The following is a 24021-nucleotide window of genomic DNA, read 5'->3' as shown; positions in this document are numbered from 1 at the left end:
AGTGACATCATATGTACGGCTGCTAAACTGCTGCATGGGACATCACTTAAACACTTTTCTTCTGAAGAAATACCAATCATTTCAGGCTATGAACACATCCTGGTTATTAAGCTGTGAATTATTTATTCCTCTTTAATAAAGAGTATTTATAAATGAGGGAGGCATTCCTTTATTCTATCAACATCGTTTATATTTCCATCTGAAGTGATGGATGGATGGGAACGGTTTTTAAGGTGCACTAATGGACTCCGAACAGTCAAAATTTGTTCAATATTGTAGGTAGTAACGAGGTGAAAATTATTTAATCTTGGCTTTTTTTGTGGTGAAAACGTGTGTTTTAAAACTTAATTTCTAGAATACCAAGATGTAATCATTAAAATGTAGTAGTAGAGGCAGTTCCTAATCATTAATTCTATGAGACCACACGCAGAGGCACACAGAGGCTTGTGGGACATTCCCAGCCCCTTCCATTAGCATGATACACACTAAACTTTGCCCCTGTGCAGCCCTGCCCAAGCTCCTGCTGCTTCTGATGAGAGAATAATGACCCAGAGCTTGCTTTCTGCCACGTTTGCCTTTTCCTGGCCCCTCGGGAAGGTGCGCAAGAAGACTAAACCAAATAATATCTGACATCACAGACTGTAAAACTGTCCCAAAACTTTTGTCAGACTGAGCCCTGGGAAGGTGAGGCGGGGTCATCGGCCCCCTGACCTGACTGCGGGGAGGTCGGGCTTTAGTGGGTGTGCGGTTCTCCTGCGCACGTGGGATGTGCCGGCATCGCAAACAGAGCTGGGACTGCTCAGCCTCCAGCAAGCCACCAAATTCATTTTTCATTAATCTGCTGAAAGGGTCGTCTGATTTTCAGGTAGAAGAAGATACTGTTCAAACTTCCTGGCAGCTTCTCAGGTCCAGGCAGACAGGGTGAGCGGCGGCAGCAAAGGGAAGAGGGCATTTCAAGGGCGTATCACGGGTGAACGCCACTGGTAGGACACCTGTCTGTAGCCCCTTGGCTTGATTTCACACAAGCTATTTGATTACATCAAAAGTGCCTGGAAAGATTTTTGTGCAACTAACTTTGAAAAATCTGAGTCTTGATGTTTGCTAAAAAGAAAAAAAAAAAGAACTTAAGAGGCTGTACTCTAGTATTATTATTCCAGTTTTCACCCAAACTTGCTCTAGATTTACTGTAGGCTGTTAAGTGATTTCCACTGATGACATGGTTTCCATTGAGCTTTAGTGACACGTTCTCATCCCTATTTTTCATCACTCAGAGTGAATCCTGTCCTGGACGTGGACAGCGGCAGTTTGCTGGCCGTTTCAGCTGGGCCACAGCTGCCTTGCGCCAAGGCAGAGGACGGGCAGTCCTCCTGGCTTCATGGTTGAGCCCTTTAAATAATGTTGTGCACAGTCCGAAACATTTATCCTGTCCACCACCACAGGTACTCTCCACCTCCAAGCACTGAAATATTCCCATTAACCTGCATCCAGCGACAGCAGACTTCCTCGGGAGCTGGGTTAGCCCCTTGCACACCGCAAGTGCTGAGACTGAGTAAGGTGCCTTTGGACTCTGAGTACCCCCCAAAATCACCATCCAACAGTTACGAACTGTTACGTCTTCACCAGTTAAAAGATATAAGTAGAGCATCCCTTTTCTGATGGCCTGTCTTTGGGTTTCAGCTTGTGTGTCTGTACTGTGCAATCTTCTGGGAGCACTCTGTCGTTTTGGAAATGGTGTGTAAAAGCAGCTCCAAAAAATTTTGGAATAGGGGAAAGATGTTCTGAAGCACTGAACAATTTCTGCGGTTTCTGTCTGTGTAGCTGGCATTTGCCAACGGTTTCGTGTCCGCGCCGTGCTGTATTCCGTACAGATGAAGCAGATGAAACCGCAGCAGTGTTTACAGCCAGCAGCACCAGTCTTTCCAGTCTGTCAGCGCGGAACGATTTTGATATTGTTTAGTCAAACAGGTGTGAAGAACAGATCATCTCCTTCCTAGAAGAAAACAAAAATAAAATAAAAGCATTTTTTCAGGGCAAGGAAAATCAGCGATGTTTTCCAAGCATAATCAGATGTTTATGCTTTCAAAACATGGGTGTGTGCCCAGGCTGGCCCAGCCTAACAGAGGAGCCGCTGAGAACTGAGGCGATGCCATGGAAGCCCCCCCAGCTCTCTGTGACGATACTGTTATTACTCTCTTGGATGCAGACAGCTTGGGACTGAGGTATTATTCAAAATAACGACTGGGAAAAGTTAGTGTGGAGTGTCTGTGAATCACTTCAGAGAAGCAGCAAAGCCTGTGGTAATACACGGACACGAAGGGCTGAGACACAAGAACCTCATCTGCGCTTTCCTGAGCTACGTGATAGTGCTTGGCTGGTTTTTAAATGATCCTCACGGAGTCCAGCCACCCCTTTAATCCTTCCATAAGTGAGGGATCTGCAATGTTAGTTGGCTTTGCTTCTCTATCTCCTGTTCTGGCTTTCTAGATGCTTAATTTTTTACTTGGATGGGCAGATGAAGTGTTCCAAATGGCTTCACTGTCTGAGTACATCTCTGTGTGTGTGTGTGTATACGTACACATAAGATTTATATAAAACTGTTTCTGCCAGAAACATATTTCCAGTACCTATTTAAGTGCAATGAGATAAACTGCCTTCACTGTGCTCCAATCTTCAGGTAATAGCTGTATACAGTTGAAAATTAAAATGTTTGTGTCAAAAGAGATTAGATTAAATTAAGAAGTAGTAATGTATTAGGTATAAGAGTATGAAAAGATTGAACAGATCATTTGGCACAGAAGTATCAGGATAAAGTAATGGCTTTTTTTTTTCAGCCAAGTCCAACATACTCTGGTTTTGCTGTGTATTTTACCAAGGTGTTTTAGTTGCACAAATGGGAGAAAAGTAATGTATTAATGAGATGCAACTACTTGTGAAGTGCAATAAAAAAAAGCGAAGCAAAAATGTAAGTTGTAAGCTGATACTTGAACTTTCAAACCTGTCGTGTTTTCAGTTTGAACGACTACAAATGCTTCCTTGAAGGTCTGTGTACTGGTATTTGCTGCTAAAAGCGTCAAGTTTGTGTGTTTATGAGAGTCCTGTTTTGAAGCAGCCTGTAAATGACTCTGTATGTGTGATGGCTTCGGTACGGTTTGGTATTAGGGAAAAACAGAGGGTCGTACAAGAAGGTGCCACAGCAGCATTGCTTTTTGCCTGGGGAGGCGGAGGAACTACTCCTTTCCTGACCAGTGTCCTGATACAGGATTAAGGCAGAGCAGAATTAACTGTAAAGCTCTGCACTTGCATTTCTACCCCAGCTCACAGACCTGGGCTGTGCAGCAGAGGGATGGATGGATGGCTGGACAGATGGGAAAATAGATGACTGACCTCTCTACCTGAGGTTTTTGCCTTCCAGAGGCAACAATCCTTCGCTTTGCCCTGCAGGCAGCTCAGAGTGGGAGAAGTCAGGAGATGCCGCTTGATCAGAGAGGACCTTGCTATGCAGGCTCTGGGACGTAGGGATGCTTTGCTTGGTGCTTGCCTAGGAGCTGAGGGCAGGTGGCGATGGCTGAACCCTCTGCACTGTGTTTCCGTGACCTCAGTCATTGAAGGACCTCGACGCAGGCGGTGTAAAGCATGAAATAGCCCGTTCTGTTCCGAGGCTGTGGCGCTGAGGCGTTGTCTGGGGGGAAACCGGCACAAGAGAGCGGAAAGGTGTGGGGGTGACTTCGGGCAGATAGGAGATTTTTTTGCAGATCGCTAAGCTGAATGAAAAGATTTGGGAGACTTTATCAAGTATTTAATGGTCGTCTGTCTTGCCAAGAAAAAGGGCTTGGTTAAAATCCTGACTTTATAGTGAGGTGAACTAGTGAAAATTCATCATTTAGTTTGTGAGCAGTATAAGGCCTGTTGTAATGCTAAACACGTGCGCAAACAAAAGGCCTTTGCAGCGTGCGTAGTAGAGATTCCTGATCCTCGCTTTTTTATTTTATCCTCCTGGTTTATTCACTTGTACTAACAGTTTTTCCTTTCTGCACAGAGAATGGTTCCAAGTCTTTCTTCTACTGTAAATTACACTGATCCTACATTAGAGCCTGTAGTAACTGAAAATTCAGTCATACGACAGAAGATAATAGATTCGCAGTTCAAATGCTATGAGAGGATGAACAGAGCTCCTCCGTATAAGAAAAAAGGTAAAAAAAAGTTTTTGAAAAACCTGTTTGTGTATTGCCCCTCTTGCTTATATCGCTAGAAACATTTTCTTCCGCATGCTGACCCCTTGTCTTCCCTGGGGTGCAGCTTCCTCCCTGTAAGCAGTCGGCAGATTCGCACTGACGTAGCGTCCCCTGGAGCTCCTGACTTAGCTCCTGGGCTGGAGCGAGCCCGGGGAACGAACCGCTCTTCCTCCCCGTGCGGGCGGTACCCCCGGCATCTGCCTCAGTGCTTGGCTGCTTGAATGTCTCTTGTTCTTGCTTAGGGAATCGCCTTCCCTGGGCCCTTTCAGCGAGCTCGCAGGGACCTGGCTGTGACAGCGATCTCTTCAGGGTAGCTGTCACTCTGCTCCGCTCGCTGCTTGGTTCTTTGTCATTCTTGCACTGACTGATCGCTGCCATGCCCTGTACCACCCGGGTGTGCCACGTATTCCGTGTTGGCCAACGAGAGCTTCGTAAAGCACTGAGGACACATCTTTATTGAAAACAAGACACATGTTAATAGAAAGGGAAATGACAAATAATGGTGGTGCTACAGTGGCGCGGTATAAACGAAGCAGCGTTTCTGGTTGGGACTGAGTGTTCTGGTCGCTTTTTCTCACAGAAAATAAGTTACAAGGAGGCTAGAGAAAAAGTACTGGAGGCATTGTGGGGATTTATGCAAGTAAAGAACAGAGGTACTGAGGACACAGTTTAAAGAGAGAATGTATTAAAAGTTATGATTAAAAAACCCCAACCTAATAGATGGGGTAGAGATAATGTGGGATTCTTCCGAGTACAAGAACAAAGACATTTCTACAGCTTGTTACCATGAAGATTTTACCGGCCTCTTTAAGACCCAAAGAATAATTAGATGATAAGATACTCAGGTCTTGATGCACAAGTGTTTTGGAATGAATATAGAGATTCCCATTGCTTCAAATAGGTTTTCATTCTGGCCAATAATGGGGAAAACCCACAAGTATTTAAGCAGGGTTATGAGGTAGAAAGCATCATGTTTCAGACATAAACAAGCCTTTAGTTGCTTTAGGGGGAAAGAACTTACTGTCTGCTCAGATTGCTCTTTTAGCCTCCAGCTCTATAAATACCTAATTTTTGCAACCGTTGATAGTTCCTCTGGATTCACTTTCTCTTGCAGCTTGCTTGTGTGATTAGCTGCAGAGGGCTGAAGTGTTTTCCCAACATAAGCTGGGAATTCGTGTGTCTCGTGACATAGGGATTCCTGATAGTGTTCTCAAGGGCAGCATTGTCCCAGGAGGCCAGCAGTGGCAGACCCGCAGCCATCGGACACAGCGCGGCCGTTCCTGCATTCCTTCGACTGGCAGCTCGATTTCGGTGATGCCCCTGGGGCTGTTATGTTCATAGCAATGTGCACATAATTCATTTATAACCCAGAGTGAAGGTAATGGGTGACTAAGGAGTGATGCCAACACTGCTGAAGTTGTGTTTTCAGCTGAATTCAGGATCCTTACCAGCCCTCCAGCATTTGCACATTCACAGAGGGTTGGAAGGCAACAAGGGTCTAAGTCTCTTGGCTGCAGATTCGAAAGGGAAGATGGGATGAGATGGGAAATTCCCTTAACTCAAAGGACAGCTGTAGGGGGGTCTCCTGAGGGGAAAAGCCCAAGGCATGAGCCGAAGGGGTGTAGCGGGTGCGCGTTTTCAGCACAGACAGCAGTGGAGTCTGACCCTGAAGTTCCCAGAAAAGCCCAGTATGACTTCACAGAGCCAGACGAGGTGTGTCTGATTTTTCCTTGGTGTCCCTGCAGGCCCTGGCATAGCCCGTTTGTAGACTGGTGCGAAGGTAGTGTAGATCCTTCATAACCCTGGGGCTCTGAGCGGATGGCAGTGAACCGCAGAGCTGCGCAGTCCCTCGTGCTCAGGAGCCGGTGTGACGGGGTGAGCTGGGGCAGCGCCCCACGTGGCCGCGGGTCAGCAGAGCCCAAGTGACGGACCGTGTGCGCGCACTTGCCTTGCACATCTCAAGGTAGAACTGATTGAGTCCCAACGAAATAACAAAATGAGGAGCTCAGGCACGTGGGAACCCCTGATTGTCCCTTCAGGACAGCACGACACTCCCACAGTCCCTGTCCAAAAACATAGTATATTTAGCCAGCGATACAGCAAGGTGGTGTTCAGCTCTTCCTTGTCTGTTTCATTACTTATGTGGTTTTATTTCCTGCAGCACTTAAACAACATACGTGTGTGTGCACGTGTGTGTATATCTGTACGTGTCTGTGTGTATATATATATTTATGGATGTATGTGTGCCTATAAATCCTCTTACCTTGAAAGACCCGTTCCACACAATGTATAGATCAATGTCGGTGATTTGTTTTCCTTTGTCAGGCAAGGCAAAGGATTCAAAGCTAGAAATCCCTACAACCCCATTCTACAGCATCTTTCAGACACAAGCTCAGGTTGCGCTCATTTTCTACGCTTCTTTTTCTTTGATATTGCAAAATTATCCCTAAAAGTCCTTCAGCTACATCTCAAAGCTAGAGAAGAGCATGAGAGTGCCTGAGGGAAAGATAACAAACCACTGATATGATGGTTGGTTAATTACGTTAACAGTAGCATTAGCACATTTAACTTGACGATGGAAAAGTAGATGTGCATAGAATCCTAGCTAAGGAAGAAAAAGTCTTCATAAAAATACCTTTTTTGCTAGACATCTAATCTGGAAAAAAATAATTTGCAATGTTTTATGCTTTCAGTTTTTAATCCACAACTCTTTTGACTTAAACCAGTTATTGGTGCAAATTTGAACAATTCGGATGTCTTTTTACAGCTTTCTTGCTTCAGTAAGAAAGCCTATCTGTGGATAATTTCGAAAGCACCAGAAGCAATTAGCTGCCCATATTTTACTAACTTTTGGTGGTTATTAGGAGCTTTCCATATGATTCTTTCAAGAACAACCTACATGGTCATAGCAGCAGTTCTGAAACTCCCTTAGGACCAGGGCAAAAAAGGCGAGATGTATCTTCTCGCTGAGTTCCCCTTGAACCTGGTGGTCATGGTGGGAAATACCTTTTCCCCGGCACAAACCGATTTTAAATGGGAAATAACTAAGAGGTATAGGGGGGTTAAAGTGTTACTTGAATAAACGCACACTGAGTCATGAAGTCATGTTACAGCGGCCGTCTCACAGCCCGGCTCTGTGGGCATCTCCAGCGGGAGCCACGAGCGAGCCCGGTTCTGCCTCCCGGGCACGGGCGCCGTTTCTGGGGCTGGGCACAGCCCGGGCAGGGGGCATGGCCTGGAAACGAGCTCCGCTGGCGCCAGGTCAGCACAACCAGGCACCTGGCGGCGCCTGAATGCCACTCGAAGGGCTTGTATTGCCGCAGGAGAGCGTGACCGTCTGCAGACGGCAATGCCGCTCGAGGGGCTGGGACACAGCAGGTTCGGGAGTCGCTGTGTGGAACTAACTCCTGCCTTCCTCTGAAATGTCCAGGTCTGTTCTGCAACCGGACGTGGGACGGCTGGTTGTGCTGGGACGACACGCCTGCTGGGAGAATCACTGCTCAGAATTGCCCGGATTATTTTCCAGACTTTGATCCAACCGGTACAGTTATTTCTTTTTCTCATCTTATCTCTTGAAGGAAGCCTTCAGAACACTCGTGCCATTGAGTGGAAGCATTTCCAATGGCATTTTTGCAGCATTGTGAAATCTCAGAGTTTGGTTGGAATGAAAATATATCGAGCTTTTGGGTTGCCTGATACATATTTTTTTTTTCCATTTGTAAATTATTTTATATGTATTTGTATTTATGTAAATATAACCCATGGGTTTATGGAACCTAGTTTATGAAAACATTCACTACTTTGTGGTAATATCAAAACACTTTTAGCACTTCATTCTAGGTCTTTATAATGAAGAGAAAATGCTTATATGCATGAAAAATGTATCAGCATGTTCTTTGTTCAGTTTTTATTGGAAAATATCTTTTTATGGAAAAGGATAAGCAGAGTAATGTTCTTTCAGTCTCCAAGTTTCAGTTCATTGAATTCTTCATACAAATACTAGCAGGCTTGGAGACTAAGAGAAGTAATTCAAGAACATTTAAAAGGACAAATTAAAGGAAAAATCAAGGACAGAAATATGGCTAAATACACGTGAGGAAATATTAGACACAAGTATAACTTCACCAAGAGTATTGTTTGAGGAAAGACACGGTTGTGTGTTTCACGCTCGGGACATGTTGCTTATAGGCGGTGCTTGATGCCACGATGTGCCAAATCCAGCATAGACACGGTGTGCCATGAAAAACTATGAAAATAAACATTTGGGGGAGGGAGGGTATGTAAATCTTCAGTTTTCAACAAGGTTAAACCGAAATGTATGTGCCCGACTGGAAAGTAAGGAAACGGACTATTGCATGGCTGTGAGTTAATTACCGGTACCATTAGCTGGGGCTGTTGATTTTGATTACCCAGTACCATTAGCTGGGGCTGTTGATTTTGTCGAGCTTGTTGCCTGTTTAGAAATGGAGGCGTTTCCGGGTTGGATCAGACCCAGTGTGTCTTTCGCTGAATCCCATTTGCAGAGCAGCCAGATTGATCGATATTTCTGTTCTTTGTGAATCAAGTTATCCACAATTAGAGAATTCACCCAGCGAGTGGGAAACTTCCAACCTCAGCCCCAGCCTGAGGGGATTCAAACCTGCATCCCAGCTTCGATGGACGAACCTCCCCCTTTCCAGTGGAAGGAGACGTTGGACAGGACGGACTGGGGGATGTGGGTGCCTGGGAAGTGAGCTCGCGTGGCAGTGTGACTGTGCGCCTCTTGTGGGAACACCCCGGGACCTACCCCACCAGTCTTTACAGCAGTTTGCACCCCTGAGACACACAACGGGCCCCAGTCACAAAGCCTTCTCTTCTGTGACCTGTTGTTGCTTTCTGAACACTTGGTCTCGACCGCTTCTTGGTGCAGTGTCGTCGTTTGCAACGAGGAGCCTTGCAGCAGGGCCACGCTCATGGCTAGTCCTGGGAGCACTGGGGGAAATGGGCTCGGGGACGAGACCCTCAGCTGGAGGGGTGCCTGTGGCCTAGGTCTCACTCTCTGTGGGAGGCTGCTTCGACCATTAGGATATTTGCACAGAAGGTGCCAAAGAGCATTTTAAAAGAACTGGCCAGACTTGGTTCAGTTCCCAGACAGAAGTACCCACGTTCAGGGGAGAGCTTGAGGCTCTGGATCCTGAGGCTGCACAAGCCTCTTCCCGCATGTCAGAGGAGCCTCTTGGATGGGGTCTGTACCTTTCACTTCAGCCCCCCCTTTGTTCAGGATAGCCTCCCTATGTGGCAACAGCCCCTCTGACAAACAGGACAATTTACTACAAGGCTTCTACTGTCCCTGCTTCCATGGTTTTCATAGAAAAAACCCTGTGGCACTAACAGTCCTAGTTTGTGTGTACTCCGTGCGCTGTTGAGCTAACAGCTGCGAAAGGTGGTGCTGGGCAGCCCTGCGATCCCAAAAGCCTCCCCGCGACTCGAGGTGCTCATCCTTCAGCTTGTGGAGAGATCACAGAGCCACTCTCCTGCTCGCTGCCGAGCCAGCCTTTCCCAGCTTTCCCGCTTGTCTCCAGTGACTCACGTTCTCAACTACTTGCTCTGCTACAACAGCGCTCTTCAAGGGAGCACCTCACTCCACTTATTAGTGCTTATTAACACCAAGGTCCATGGCTCCTACAGCTGATTGCAAGTCACTCCGTCATGTACAGGTGCATGCTGCAGAGTCCGGCCCACAGGGTGCGCATACTGCCGTTAGGTTTTCTGCCATGCTTTAAAACTTGAGAATTTGGGAATTTTTTTAGTACTCCTGGTCTCTGTACACAGCCATAGGAGGAAAAGCCTCCACTGGGAATTAATTTCCTGCTGTTCGCTCTCTGTCCTGCTTAGGAACAATGCCTGTGGTCTTCTGGAGTCAGTATTGTCCCCTGGCAGGTCTCTCTGCTCCTTGTCAGTGCCCTGTCAGCCTCTTTGCTGCGTCCTGGTCAGTCGTCACTGCTTCCCTGGCTCGGCAGCGGCTCAGCATCTCCTGGTTGAGCCAGAGCTGCTTTCCTAGAGTAGCTGTTGCCTTCCCCAGCACGTGACGGCTGCAGCATCAAGCCAGCGGGTGGCCAGCCTTTGCTTTGCCGGGGGCTGATTGTCATGCCGGGACCAATAAAGTAGGAGGGAGACAAGAAATCGTGGGGGTGATGAGAAGTCTTTCAGCTGCTAATGGAAGTGGCTGCCACTTAGAGGTGGCCAAAAGCACAGGTTCAGCTGTCCTGAGAGGTCTGTCAGGTTTTGTGTCACAAATGATTGTTTCCTTTGGTAGCTTATGCCTGTTAAACAAAACACAGCTACATTTTCTGCTGAGAAACAAAACTCATCCTAAAGAACAATGATTTTACAAGATGAAAACCGCAGTGCCTGTCAGATTTCCTTCCCATTAAGTCTCCATGATACCAAGCCACCTCAAGATGTATTTTAGGCATGCAAGTAGCTCCATGGACTGCTGAAACAAGGATTTCACGCTGTACTGCTTTGGGCTGCACCGAGATCTGCAGAACCACTGTCTATCAGCTCACTGACGGCTCAGTTACTTTCGTTTGAGGCCGGGTATGGCTTTGAGTCCTGGAATAAACCGATGTCCTTCAGCTCTTTGTGCTTTGAGACGTGCATTGTTTGTAGCTGGAGAAGTGAAAGGTTACCTGGCAGCATGGGATCGGATCCTCCTCCCATCGGCACCTCTGGGTGCTGTGTAGCAGCTTTCTGTATCTGAACCCCTGACAACGTTTAGCAGTGGTTCCAAGGCGAAATTGGTAGAGCACATTAGAAATGAATACAGCAAAATCCTGTTCTGAGGAAAAGGACCCCGAAGCAAATGGTGGAGAACACACTCAGTGCTCTGTTCGTTTTGTGCCTGACGACTTCACAGCTAATGACCAGATGCTGTCCCGCTTACTTCACCGAACTTGCACCAGTTCTTACTAGAGAGGAGTCTCTGTTCTGAGGGAAGGAAGGATGTCTGAGATAACCTGGCCTGTTCATTTAGCCAGGGCTTCCCGCACTGCTTTCCCCACCTGAGGAAGCTCCATCCTGTGAGAGGAAGTCGGTATCCTAAAGCTCGCAGACAAACAGAAGCCCTTCCCTACAAGCTGTGACAGCTTCGTCCTTTGCCATAAACAACTCTTGCCTCTTGCTGCAATCTCTCACAATAACCATCACGCGCAGTGTGATAATGCATAAAACCAGGCCAGTTTGTCTGGAAAGCATACTGGGACCTACTGCTTTAAATCCAGTGACAGCAGGAAATGCATTGTCTCATCCGCTCCTGCCTGTGAAGCTCTGAGCAGGGCTGAGTTTTATACTCCCCTATCCAGCGACAAGCGCAGTTTCTCTTGAATTGTATTTTATATTCATATTTTATCCAGGTTAGTCTTTGGTGTAATCCCTTTGAAATGGTTCTAGGTCACACTGGAATTGCTAGGAATTGAATTTGATAGGAATGTAGTATGTAATTCATGCTGGTAATAGTCTGGCTAAGAAAAAAAAGGGGAAATTTATTGTGGATGTGATGGCCTTCTAGCAGGGCAGCTTTACGGGGGGCAGCAGGAGGAGCAAAGCATTGCCCTGGGCCGTGCACGGGCTGCTGCATTGGTGGCAGGGTGGTGCGGTGTGACCCACCTCGCTCTCCCTGGACGGAGCGTTTGGTCAGGATTTATCTGGTGCCGTCACGTAGCAGTGGAGCTGAATGTGCGAGTTGCGCTGTGGCAGCCGTACTTTTTTGTTCCATTCCGCTTTTCTGCCTTTCCTCTTCGGCACAGAGCCGTGGTTAAGAGCGGTGGTCACCACGGCAGGGAGCAAGCCCGGCCCAACTTTGTCATCTGAGGCTGCGTTTAGCAAAACTCCACTCAGTTCTCCGCTTCGTTGGGTTTCTGCCTTTGGTTCCGTTTTGTAAACCAGTTACAGCTCTTCCTGTGGCTCCAAGGGCGAAGTTTCTATAAGTGCAACTGGGAAGCGGATCCGTTTGAGTCCATAAGCGATCGCCTCGGATGACGATCGGCGTGTTGTTACCTCTCACAGCCGCGGGACGTGGAGGTGCAGCCTTGCCTGCCTGCTCTGCCGCCGGCCCGTGAGCTCCCCTCGCTCCGGGGCGTGGGTCACGGCGGCGTTTGTGTTCTCTGCAGCTCTCCCGGTGCCATGCTGCGGCCCAAATGGCTTTGTCCTTCTTACGGAATACCTTTAGAGAAGTAAGGATGAATGCTCCGTGCAGGAGGAGGGGGAACAGGTTGAGCGGCTCTTGCAGACCCTTTCGGACATACCAGCTGTGACGCCTGTGACCGCAAGGGACTGGATTTGAGGGACACGGGCACACCCTTCTCCCAGCCAACAAGAGGCACAAAGCATTGAGCTGAGCGGATTGCCTGAGAACGCCAGCTCTGTATTTCTGCTGGTCCTTGAAGTCGCATCGTTTAGACAGTGACAAACGAAACAAACCTGAACTCTTTGTCCAGCTGCTGCTTCTCCTTTTACCCTGTTTCTGTCCTGCTTCTCAGCAGCCTTGTCAGCTGTATTTTAAAAATCGGTTCTTATCCCCGCAGTGCACAATATGCCAGTTCTGCTGACTGAGGCATTCTGATGATGGTGATAACTCTTTGCTTCTTAGGACACTGGTTTTCTAGGGTCTCCATTGTGTTGTATCAGATGATTTTTTTTGTTTTTGAAAAATGTTCTTCTAGAATATTTTACTGAGGGTGTAAGTAACTCAGACATGCTACATCAGCTGTTCCCTCATCTGCAAAACTAAGTACCACACAGGTCTATCCAAACGATGGCAGAGAGTCCAGTGTCTGGTATGTGCTAAGCACGTACTGCAACAGGGGAAATCTTCTACTTCCAGCTTATAACTCAACAATAAGTAAAAAAATGATGTTGCTCTTCTAACATCTGCTATAGACTTGGTCTAATTGTGAAGAACCTGATTGACAGAGCTCTCGTATTTGTTCCAGAGTTGCTAGGTTAAGATATTTGTTACATATAAATGACTGAGCTGTGTTTATGAGAATATGATACATGAAAGCACTATCAGTAGCACAGGCAATACCACGTGCAAAAATATTGCTGCTGGCTAATCTTTTCAGGCACTTCGCTACTCCAATGAAACTGCCCTCGTGGACGTGATTTCTCTTACCCCATTTTCCCAGACAGCTCTTGAAGCATCTGTCTGCCTAAGCTGGCCACAGAGAGCCTGCACACCTGCCCGTGAATTGCACAACTTCGAGGTCACTAAAGCGGGTGAGAGGAATCCCACGCCCTGTCACTGTTCCTCTGCTTTCAATAATGTGATGCCCAAGTGGTGCCTTATCCAAGCTGACAGCATACAGACAGAGCCTAAAAAATGGGTGTTTACATAGTATTTGAGTAATCTTAACTCACACGCTTCCATTTGGCCTTGCTAGTATTGCCTTACCCATCCTTAGGCACTTGTGTGTTTCTTCAGAGCTTGCTGGTTCTTCTGGTTGGCATAAAAACCGACATATGCCCACGTTCTGATCCCACAGCTGCTGCTGGGCCGCCGTAGGATAACGTGCAGTAGAACAGTGGTTGGGTTACAGACTCACGGCTTTATTTCCGTATAAAGTCAGATTGGGAAGAGGTGTTGGACCTGTTTGTCACTGGGATGGACAGTAGGGAGGCTTATCCCCCAGTCCTGTCTTCTGGGAACATCACAGCAAGAAATCCCTGGGCCGTGGCTGCTTCCAGACTAGGATCAGTTGTGTTTGTCTGGCTTCAAGGAAAAGTATGAGGCGACAGGTTTGTCTCTTAAAGAGGCCACATTAAACTTGGCAGAGTGCAAACCTAGGCACTAAAGTACAGAGATGACAGATGATGTCACTATTGTACTCCACAGCATTTAACAAAAGCCGTGGACTTTGCAGAGCGCACGGGATAGTAGGTAAGATGTTTGTACACTGTGTTCTGCGGGAGTATAACCATTAATCTTTCATCTGTGGCTGAAAACATGTTCCAGCTTTAGATAATATCTGGCAACGAGTGCAAGGGGAACATTGCTACACAGGCAGTCGGAGATTATCTCCGAGCTGCAGTGATGGAAGGCTGAGATAACGTGTACTGTTCCTCTTGGTGGTGTTGATGCACATACTGATTTTCAACAGGTCCCCCAAAACAATGGTTTGAAACTCACAGTAATTTCAAAACTGTACTGTGTCCTGAGGATTGTTTCTTGCAATGGCAGTCTGTAAAGTGTGTTTCTAGTCAGAGGAAGATAGCTCGGTCTGTACAACCCTTCCCTTGCTGATATGATCGATTGCTATCCTTAGGGCATATGGAGGGAATACAGATCTTCCGAATTAATAGAATCATTAGTCGTCAGAGATGATTAAGAAAAATAAATGCAATTGTTTAACATGAAAAATGGAGATGTGTATGTTTAAATGGTAGTTGGCTCTGTAAAAGTGTATTGACTGGAAACGCTGATACCCTGTGTATAGAGCCCATAAAATTCTAAAGCTAGAATAGGCAAGGGGAAGTCCAGGTGGACTTTTAGACTATTTTAAAAGTCAGACTTGAAAAACTGTGTTTTTCATAAATAAACAGCTGTGTCACTATCTGAGAAAACATCAAATAATTTAAGTTTCTGATCTTACCCTGCCTCTGTTACTCGCGCAAACTTTCCAGTGAGTCCAGTGGGGCTAATGCCTGGGGGGCGGCCGAAGGAGCTGGTCCAAACCCCGCGAGGCGACTGGGAGTGGCTGTGGGTGCTCGGCACCCAAGATGTCCCAGGCGGGGATGTGAGCCTGGACGGGAGGGCCCGGGCACAGCCCATGACCGTGACGCCCGGCGCTGGAGCCCCTGCCATCCCCTGCCACCGCGGAGGGACACGCGCGGAGGAGCGGGAGCCCAGCAGCGATCTGCGCGGTGGGGCTTTCGGGAGGGATGCCAGAGCCACCCACAGCGCGGGGACCCGCACCAGAGACGTGCGTGGAGGGCCAAACACCCGTCGGGTTGCTCCAGCGGGGTGCTCTGCACCCGTTTTAAATTAAACCGGACAGCTGGGACCCGCACCAAGACATTTGCAAGGCTGCTGCTGCCGGTGCCTGCGGGCTTTGAGCCTGCAGGGACAGCGAGCGGTGGTCCCGCTCGCCGGCAGAGCCGGGGCAGGGCAGGGCTCTGCCACCCCTCTGCACAGGGCATGGCCGCCCCGGGGCTGCCACCGCCTCCAGCGCCTGCCCACCGGCTCATGCCCCGCTTGCTGCCCTGTCTCTACGCGGTGTTTTTAACTGAGGATTTCCCCCCATACCTGAAACCCTGCTGCAGGATTCAGCCCGCGAGCGTCAGTGTGTGGGTGCCAGCGTGTCCTGGCAAGAGTCAGGTTTGAAAAGGAAAAGTCACATCCACGTGCCAGCCCGTGGGCACGTCCGTTCTCCAGCCTGCGGCAGGTCGGGACGAGAGCCGTGGACGTGCCGGCGCCGCTGGCTCTGCCTGCCTGGACACACCCCCACCAGGTTCGGCGCCGGCGCCTAAGGTCACTTTCTCTTCCATCGACAGCGTTCAGCACCCTCTCAGAATGAGTTATTGTCACATAAATAACTGCATCCGAACGAAGGCTGGGTATATATACTTCACTGTGATCGTTCAAGACAAAAGGAGACAAACAACAGCACACCCTCAGATAAATCTCTGAGGAAAAACCACGAAACAGACAGATGTGTATTAATTGCACAGGTTGAAAATCCTTTGGATTTTGTTGCACAGGCATTTCGTTTCCAAACATAGAAATTCTTTCTGACAGTTTTTTAAACGTGTCGCTTGCATATGCTGAAATAACTCTTGTTGCAATTTGTCGTCAGAGAGGGCTTCAAAATACTGCGATGAAACTGGAAACTGGTTCCGCCATCCCGAGAGCAACCGGACTTGGTCCAACTACACCCTGTGCAACTCCTTCACCTCTGAAAAATTGAAGGTATGCCACAGTGGCAAAGGCGGTGGTTGTTTGGGAATAGTTTTGGGCTGGGCTAACGGTAAGACGTGTATGAGAGAAGCCAGAATAGTCCCCATCTTTTAGTTCTGTTTGTTACACAAGACTTTATTGCGTTGTTCTCATGATTTTACCTTGTTAAATTATTTGATGAGTGCTCAAACCTAAACATAGATTTGCTACAGGGTAGATAATTTAGTAGCAATTCATGCTACAGGTTTTGCACTGTTTTTCAAATGCATTTTTTAATTCCTGTGGTCTTCCATGATTGTCCAATGGTTATAAAATGATCCTTTAGCATTTCAGTTTTACTTTCTGTAACAAGTATCTTCCAAGCTGTTGATGTCTTCTCTGCAGGGCTAGAAATATTAACGTAAGTTCAGATTATTTTTCTTAAACAAAGAATATCAGCCTGTACTCGCTCCCTTTGAAAAGGAATATTTATGAGGGTACCATTAATCCAGACAATCCTACAAGCCTGAACACATTTAACTTTTAACAGTTTGACTGAAGTCATTGAGACTATTTACAGTAATGAATTAAGCGTTTGCATCAGTATTTCCAAAATCAAGTTGCTAAGGTGAAAGAAGAGAGCTAAATATAAAAGCACCAAAAGAAACAAGGAGAGAGAAATCTCAGAAAAGCTTAATAAAAATTAAGTTAGGGAAGCTCATGAAAATAAACATATTTCTCAAATGTGAGTGGAGCTCCAGGAAAATCTGATTACAGATTTGTGGCAGAATAATTTGTGACTGTTTGGAATTGTGGAAGGAAAAGTCAAAAAGTTACTTGATTTGGGGTTTGTGTTGGAGGATCGTTTTTTATGCCGCCAAAAAGCAGTATGTGGTTATATTTAGCAATGATCCAGCCCAAAGGGCCTTGGAAAAGTCTACTGGACGTGGCAGGAGGTGAATTCTAAAAGTTCTTGCAGCATGAAGAACCATCATGATAAAATAGGGCTCACCTATGTGACAAAGAGAATAATAGTAACAATCTGAGCTCACAGAGGCATTAAATGGAAGCACCATAAAAATATAATTTTTCCAGATGTTGGCCCATGTAGGGAGGCAAAAAATGTAGTTCTGTTACCTATTACCAAGGCCTTCCAGAAGAACAGTTTTGAACGTCATTCAAGCAAAGTGCAGATGGAACACAAAGGAAAATTGTGTGTACATGGAGATTCTTCCGAAACAAAAAATAATGGAAAATACAGACGGAATCTGTCTTTACAGAAATGCCAAGACAGATTATGACTTTTAATCCAAGTCTTCAAAAACAGGAGTATGCTTCATTTGTAGACTGTTTCCATGTACCTAAGGATAATATAATTAACCCAGCAGGAGGTATTCCTATTAGAGAATTCTCTTTCCTCAAGTCAAGAATTCTAGGGGGACAAAAAAGAATATTTAAGTGTTCATTTCAGAAGTTTTCTAAACCCAGAATGAAAAAAATCTGCATAGGCTAAAAATATGGTGAGTCAGCATGTTAAAAGTCTTTTAGGTGAGAAGGGACATGACAGGTTGCCATTTCACGGACTGCAGAAATTAATAAAATAGTTCATTATTTGTTTGATGTTAACTGGAAATACCAATATGCTGTACTTTTGAGACAGTTACCTCAGTGCAGCAGGAGCAGATCAGCTCATACGTGGAACACACATTTCATCTCTAGACCATGACTCGTGCTGTTTAATAGATTGCTGAGATTAAATGTGTGTTTAGAAAGAACCTTTGAAAGAAAAGAAATACAAAATGGGAGGTTGATTTTGTAGATTCTTCCTCAGTGAGAAAAAAAAAAACCCCGAATGCCTGCGAATTGTCCATGTTTGCCTTTTCTTTTTGTTAAATTGCAGATGGCGTTCATACTTTATTATATGGCGATCGTTGGCCATGCTTTGTCTATAACATCCCTGATGATTTCCTTGGCAATTTTCTTCTATTTCAAGTAAGTGTTTCTTACAGACACTCTTGTTTCCCTGGGGGATCTCAAGTGATAGCCAAAGAAAAGCTTGGAAGGGGACGTGGCAGTGAGAAACGGCTCTTCTGAGAGCCTTTCTGTGTAATCCTGGTAAAGAAGTCTCAGCGCAGGGTCCTCTCACCAAGAGGACATCTCCCAGTGGTGTGTGGCCAAGATCACGCTGTTAGATTCACCAAGACTGGTGTAAAAGTGCAGCCCCCATGGAAATGGTGTAACTGGGGATGCGTAAGGCCCGTCACTTACCAGTCGCCCATTGAAGGGCACGTCCAGCCCCGGCAGGCGCAGTGACGGCATGGGCAGTGGCCCAGAGCCCCCAGCTCCTGAAGAACAGGGACGCCTCCACCCGGCGCTGGAGGACCGAGCTGGTGAGTAGGTGCTTGCAGGGCTCAGCGCTAGGGGTGGGTCTGAGCCTGTCGCCACCCTTAAAAGGGAAGACGGCGACGTGCTGCGTCAGGGCTTTGAAGGAGCCTGGATCGGTTTCACGAAAGCGTTGCAGCTCCTGTGTGGCAGCTTCACTACAGCATTTAAATCTTGTCCTTCGGTGAACCCGTCTGTACGCTGGGTATTGTAGTGTGTCTGCCGTGAGGGAGCGGAGGGAGCTCAAGATTTGCCGTCAGACCTGTAGTCACAGTCTCAGTCGCAATCAGCAGTGAAGGGCTGTCCAGGAACAGCCCTCGGTTTTCAGCTCAGGGAAAAGCACTAGAAGGCATCAAGGGCACTTGACAAAATATTTAAGAATAAACAACAGACAAGATCCTGAGCTATTGTACATCCACAGCCAGGGTGACTTGCATACGTTATATTCTTCTAGCTCTTAAGCAATCTTCTTAGGGTATTTCACTTTCATAGCATTACTGTGAAGTGCAAACTTCCCGGGCTGGTAGCACGCTCAGCAGTCAGGGTGGTAATGTCCATTCGCAGATACGGTGAGGAACCACAAGGATACATCCAGTCTAGTGACCCACATGGGATGGTTGTCTTGCTCTAAAAATCTGCGGTGAAGGACCCTCCACAGAACCCCAGTGCTTAAATCAGTTCTAGCCTCAGCGTCCCTGTATTATTTAATGTAAATCTTAAGTGAGGTGCCTTAGCCTATTTCTGGTCCCAGTTTTGATCCGTATCTATGGCTATATTCAGGTTGCCTGCCTTCCGATAGCAGTTTTGTTAGTAACGTTATGCAAAGCTTCTCCCTGGTTATGTCATCTGCTGCTGGTCCCTGGGAAGATGCGCCGTGGATGAGGGTGTCCAAATCGGCTGGGAAAGGGTATGCTTAGTAAATAGGGAGGTGGGGTAGGTGGGATAACTCTTAGGGCTGTACAATTAGATGTCTGTGCCTTGACTGCCAGACAGGAAGGGTGGTGAAAGAAAGCCCCCAGTGTCACCACCACCAAGAGTGAGTCTAGGAAACACAGGAAGATGACGTGGTTGGACTTTGCATAGACCACAAGAGTTTGTAAGATTACAAGCTCAAAACAGGTGGATCCGAAATACAGGTTGTGAATTCTGCCAGAGAGGCAGTTCGATGAGTGACTGTGATAACGTGCAGTCATCAGCTACAGAGATAGCTGGAAACTGCCCAGTGAACCGATGAGTCCCCTTCCCGTACAGGTAAAGATAAAGAGCACAAAGCTACAGCCGCAGTAATGCTTTGAGAAGAGTAGGAAGAGCGCAGTGTAATCTGATTTGGAGTCCTATACCCAGGCTGCAGAGTTCTTCGGGGCAGTAAGGACAGGATCTGGTTAAACTGGCTGCCCGATGTGGACCAGGCAGGTGATTCCTTGCAGCGAGCGAGGCAGGATCAGGCCCTCTGAGTCACTCCTGGCGCTGAGTCACGGGCAGCGCACGATCCCGACCGATCCCAGGCCGTGCTGACAGGCTCATCTTTGCAGCAGCCTTCCAGACAGTAACACACCTCCTCCTCTCTCTCCTCCTCCACTTCTTCCCCTGCCATGACTAATCCATGGCACAGAGGTCACAGGAAGAAGTAGAGCTAGGAATTAAAACGAAGACCTGCAGAAAGAGGAGCCCACGCTACGATCACAAGGAAATGAGAGTAAAGCTGTATGGGAGCCGGGTTCACGTTACCTTCGGCTGTTCTGTCGTCTGGCTGTGACGGCAATAGCTTATTTGACCTTCAGTGGAAGGCAAGCTGTCAATCAGACAGTCGGATAGCAAGGGGTGGTTTCTGGACTGCGTAATAGCCTTTGACTGGAGAGGCAGCAACAAACAGCTTGCAGAAGTTGCTGTTTGCCACGTCTAAGACTTTCCTGGCGGAGATGTATTTTCCTTTCAGTCTTGGGTATCCAGATTCATAATGATCTGTCATCACAGATGTTGCAGCGCTTTCGGAAGGGAATACTGAATCAGTAGTGAAGAGCATCACTAAGCGATACTAACTCCTAACAGGAGACAGAGTATTCATAAAGTAGAGTGTCTTAACATTTACTTGCATCATCACGTTATTGCAATATTTTTATGATTGCAAACTGAGACGCCATTATCTCAGATGATAAAATACAAAAGAAAAAAGGGTCTCATAGCTCCAGATCACTTCCAATTGAATTATTAAAACAAAGGCATTTGTATAAAGACAGATGGGGAGTACAATAAGTCTAGATTTGCCAGAATAATAGATGGCGTGTTGTGAATGCACCTGCAGTCTAATGGTTGCCAGGGCTTTACAAGGGAGTTGAGGAAGGATAATGGGTGGAAGGACAATTTGTGGAAGTTTGTTGGGAGTTTTCCCCAGGGGTAAGGGAGAGCATGGTAGAAAGCATGAAAATAATTAGAAAACTAAACAAGTGTGTAGGAGATGGAAAATACCTGACTGGGGGTGAAAATCAGTATTCTCAGTGTTCATGAATGAGAAGAAATGACAGATTCACAGTGCAGATCTATGAAGAAAATAATGCTGAACCGTCCTTGGAAGTCAAAATATCCTAGATGCAATAGAGAAGTGGAGATAGGAACTGAAAAGTAAGGGCGACCTGCTGAGTAGATAGGAGAACCTGTCTCTGTCAAAGGAAATACAGGAGACAGACTAAATGTGAAACACAGGGAAACCACAAGAAAAACAGGAGACTGTGAAATAATTGATAGAGACATAGTGACATGAAAAACTAGTTACCTGTTTTAGACATGGATAACTGGCTTAGTGATGCCTTTTTGCATACTAATTAATGAAGCAGAGTAGGGAGCATGCAGAAAGATGGGTGGGGGATGACAAGGAGCCCTCAAAAACACAACAAAGGAATGATGAGGGAATCGGGAAGAGGGCCAGGAAGAGAGCTAAGAGGGGTCAGAGGAGGAGGAGATCACAGGTGACTGTCAAAACCAGCAGAGAGGATGAACCAAGTAAGGGATTTGGTTTTGCTAAACTATTCTCCTCTTGGTGTGGACCAGGTCAGGTAGGTGCTGATGCCATTTTGATGGCAAACCCTGAAGGTCAAATTAAAAAGTGGGGGTGCAGAAATACACATTTTATGATCCAGATGGGTCTTTAACATGAAAGCTGGAGTCAAGGAAAAAAAAGGTGAGCAATACTGAGCGGAAAGGAGGAGAGCAATGCAGGAGTGAAAGTAAGAGAGGAAAGCAGGCAGGGGAAGGAGCTTGGACAGGAGACAAAGGCAACATGCAACGAAGGACAGTCCAGTTTAATAGAGCAGAAAGACTGGCAAAAGTCAAGCGGAGCAGTGAGGAAGCCCAGGAGTGGAAGTGGAGGCACGTGTACCTGGCAGAGGTACTCACAAAAGGCTGTCTCTCTGTACTGGTAGCCAGGTAGAGAGGCCACTGGAGGGACAAGGGTCTGCATTTCTGTGGCCAGGAGATGAAGAGACTCCTCTGGGTAATAGGGGAACCTTTATTTGTTGGGAACAGGACTGGCATGACACCAGTCCTGTTCCCAGGAGTGCCAGAGAAAGACAGAGGGTGATGGGCGCGTGGTAGTGTCCCAAGAAAAGTGGGGTCAGTAGCATAGGCAAAGTATAGTGATGGAGAGTGGGGAGAAAGGAAAACTCAGGACTGATAAATACCAGCAGGGCTTAGGAGCAGAAAAGGAACATTAGACTGGATTTGTGATGGGGCACATGCGGGTGGAGTAAGCACAAGAACAGTGTAGCAAAAATAGCTCCAAAGAAAAAGCTGTTTTGCCCAATGTCCTGTGCTACAGTGGATCGAACTGAAAGTGCCCCTGGCCCCGTATCTGGTGCTCAGCAGTTGCCAACAGCTGGTGCTAAAGGAGGACTATAAAATCAGGGCAAGTGTAAAGACATACTGTCATTCCTAGCCCCCGGGACCTGCATCTCGTGGACATCCTGGTCCAGAGAAGGTGTCTTGGTGAATAAGGAGGTCAGCTAAAGCGATGAGCATTGAGGGATGCTGATGACCATAACCAGAAAGACGACCTCAAGCTAAAGGAAGAATTCCATCCAGTGACTGAGAAAATAGGTGTAAGGAGAACGAAGAATAAGTGGCAGGTGACGAAGGACCTGAAAAAAAAGTAAAATAAATAAGCAAAATCAAAATGAGCGGGAAAGAGTTCCACTGGTTAGATTAGCTCTCTGGTTTTGAAGTGCATTCTGCGCACAGTGAGCACCAGAAAGTCACAGCCCCCGCTCGAGTCCAGGCTGCAAAGGGCTCCTCGTGCCGAGGGGGAAGCTGACCTCAGTGAGGCGGCGACACTCGCTCGTCTCAGCTGGTTTTTACCTGCTGGTCCTGCCCCGGGTGCTCGCTGACCGCAGCCATCACAGCACTCTCTGACAGCTCCAGCACTGCCTTTCTGCAGGCGCCTCCTGCCAGCCCGGCTGCGCTGTGGGGGCATTGGCCCCCGTGCCGGGGGTAGCCGAGGAGGTGGCATGAGGATTTGAGCATGAATTAGAAAGGGGAGACAGTTCAGGTCTGGAACTGCAGTCACGATTTGGCTTCACTGGAATTCTGTGGTCTTCTCTTGTGCAATTCCCCTGCCCACAAGAGCAGAAATCCTACCCTCCCCTGGTCATTCAGAAAAGATTTCCTCCTGAGCAGGAAAACAACCGCTTCTGGTTTGGGATCTCAGCTGGAGTTAGAAACATGCAGGATACTGACCCAAATCCCCCTGTAATTTAAGGGGATTCCTGCCCAAAGTCCCCATCCTGTCTCACCACTAATTCCTGAAGTAGCAAATAATTTTCATCTGAGTATTTGAGAAATTGAGTCTCCAGGGAACCGTTACTTATAAAGCAGTATTCCTGGTGTTCATTACTTGTATTATGCGCATATAATAATTCTCAGGGTTCTGCTTCACTGCTTAATAGCTCGATTACCATGAAATAAAGAAAGGCATCAAGCGCTGAGAATGTAGCTGGATGGCTCTTTACAGCATGGTCTAAAAGGCATGTGGTGCTAAACAGGTGTAAAAACAAACCCAAAAATTTGTCAGAGGTTACGGCTGCGATGCAAGGCATGTATTTTCCGATTGCGCCTTGCCAAAAGGCATTCTTGAGAGATTGCTGCCAGAAAGAGCTTGTTAAAGTGACATCAGAAGAAAAACACTAATTTACGACGTGTGCTACATATTTTTCAGGAGCCTCAGCTGTCAAAGGATAACGCTGCATAAGAATTTGTTTTTTTCTTACGTGCTCAACTCCATGTTTACGATTGCCCACCTGATTGCGGTTGTGCCTAACCCGGGCCTTGTAAAAAGGGATCCTGTAAGTACTGCATGACTCCTCTCCACCTTAACACCCAGGTAAAACCACTGTGGCCACGCCGAAACCAGCCATGCCCATTCACCAGTTAGTGATAACCATCTTGTAAAACAGGCACAGAGGGTGCAGAGTCTGAGAGCTTCTCAGCCTTGCTCAGATCGTTCCC

At 47.1% G+C, this 24021-nt stretch overlaps 1 protein-coding gene across 1 annotated transcript in view; it reads left to right on the top strand.

Annotated features, from left to right (window-relative positions):
- CALCR (calcitonin receptor) overlaps positions 1–24021 on the top strand; it is a 57932-nt gene that overhangs the window by 5647 nt on the left and 28264 nt on the right. The window contains exons 2-6 of the mRNA XM_086468196.1: positions 4037–4190; positions 7663–7773; positions 16067–16179; positions 18047–18138; positions 23732–23858. Coding sequence (XP_086324322.1) covers positions 4037–4190; positions 7663–7773; positions 16067–16179; positions 18047–18138; positions 23732–23858 — 597 coding nt within the window. The remainder of the gene's footprint in view (positions 1–4036; positions 4191–7662; positions 7774–16066; positions 16180–18046; positions 18139–23731; positions 23859–24021) is intronic.

The sequence above is a fragment of the Leptosomus discolor genome, chromosome 7 (genome assembly GCF_034619465.1).
Source record: "Leptosomus discolor isolate bLepDis1 chromosome 7, bLepDis1.hap2, whole genome shotgun sequence".
Taxonomy (NCBI): domain Eukaryota; kingdom Metazoa; phylum Chordata; class Aves; order Leptosomiformes; family Leptosomidae; genus Leptosomus; species Leptosomus discolor.
Note: the sequence above shows the minus strand (reverse complement) of the source record. Positions and strands in the feature narration are given on the sequence as shown.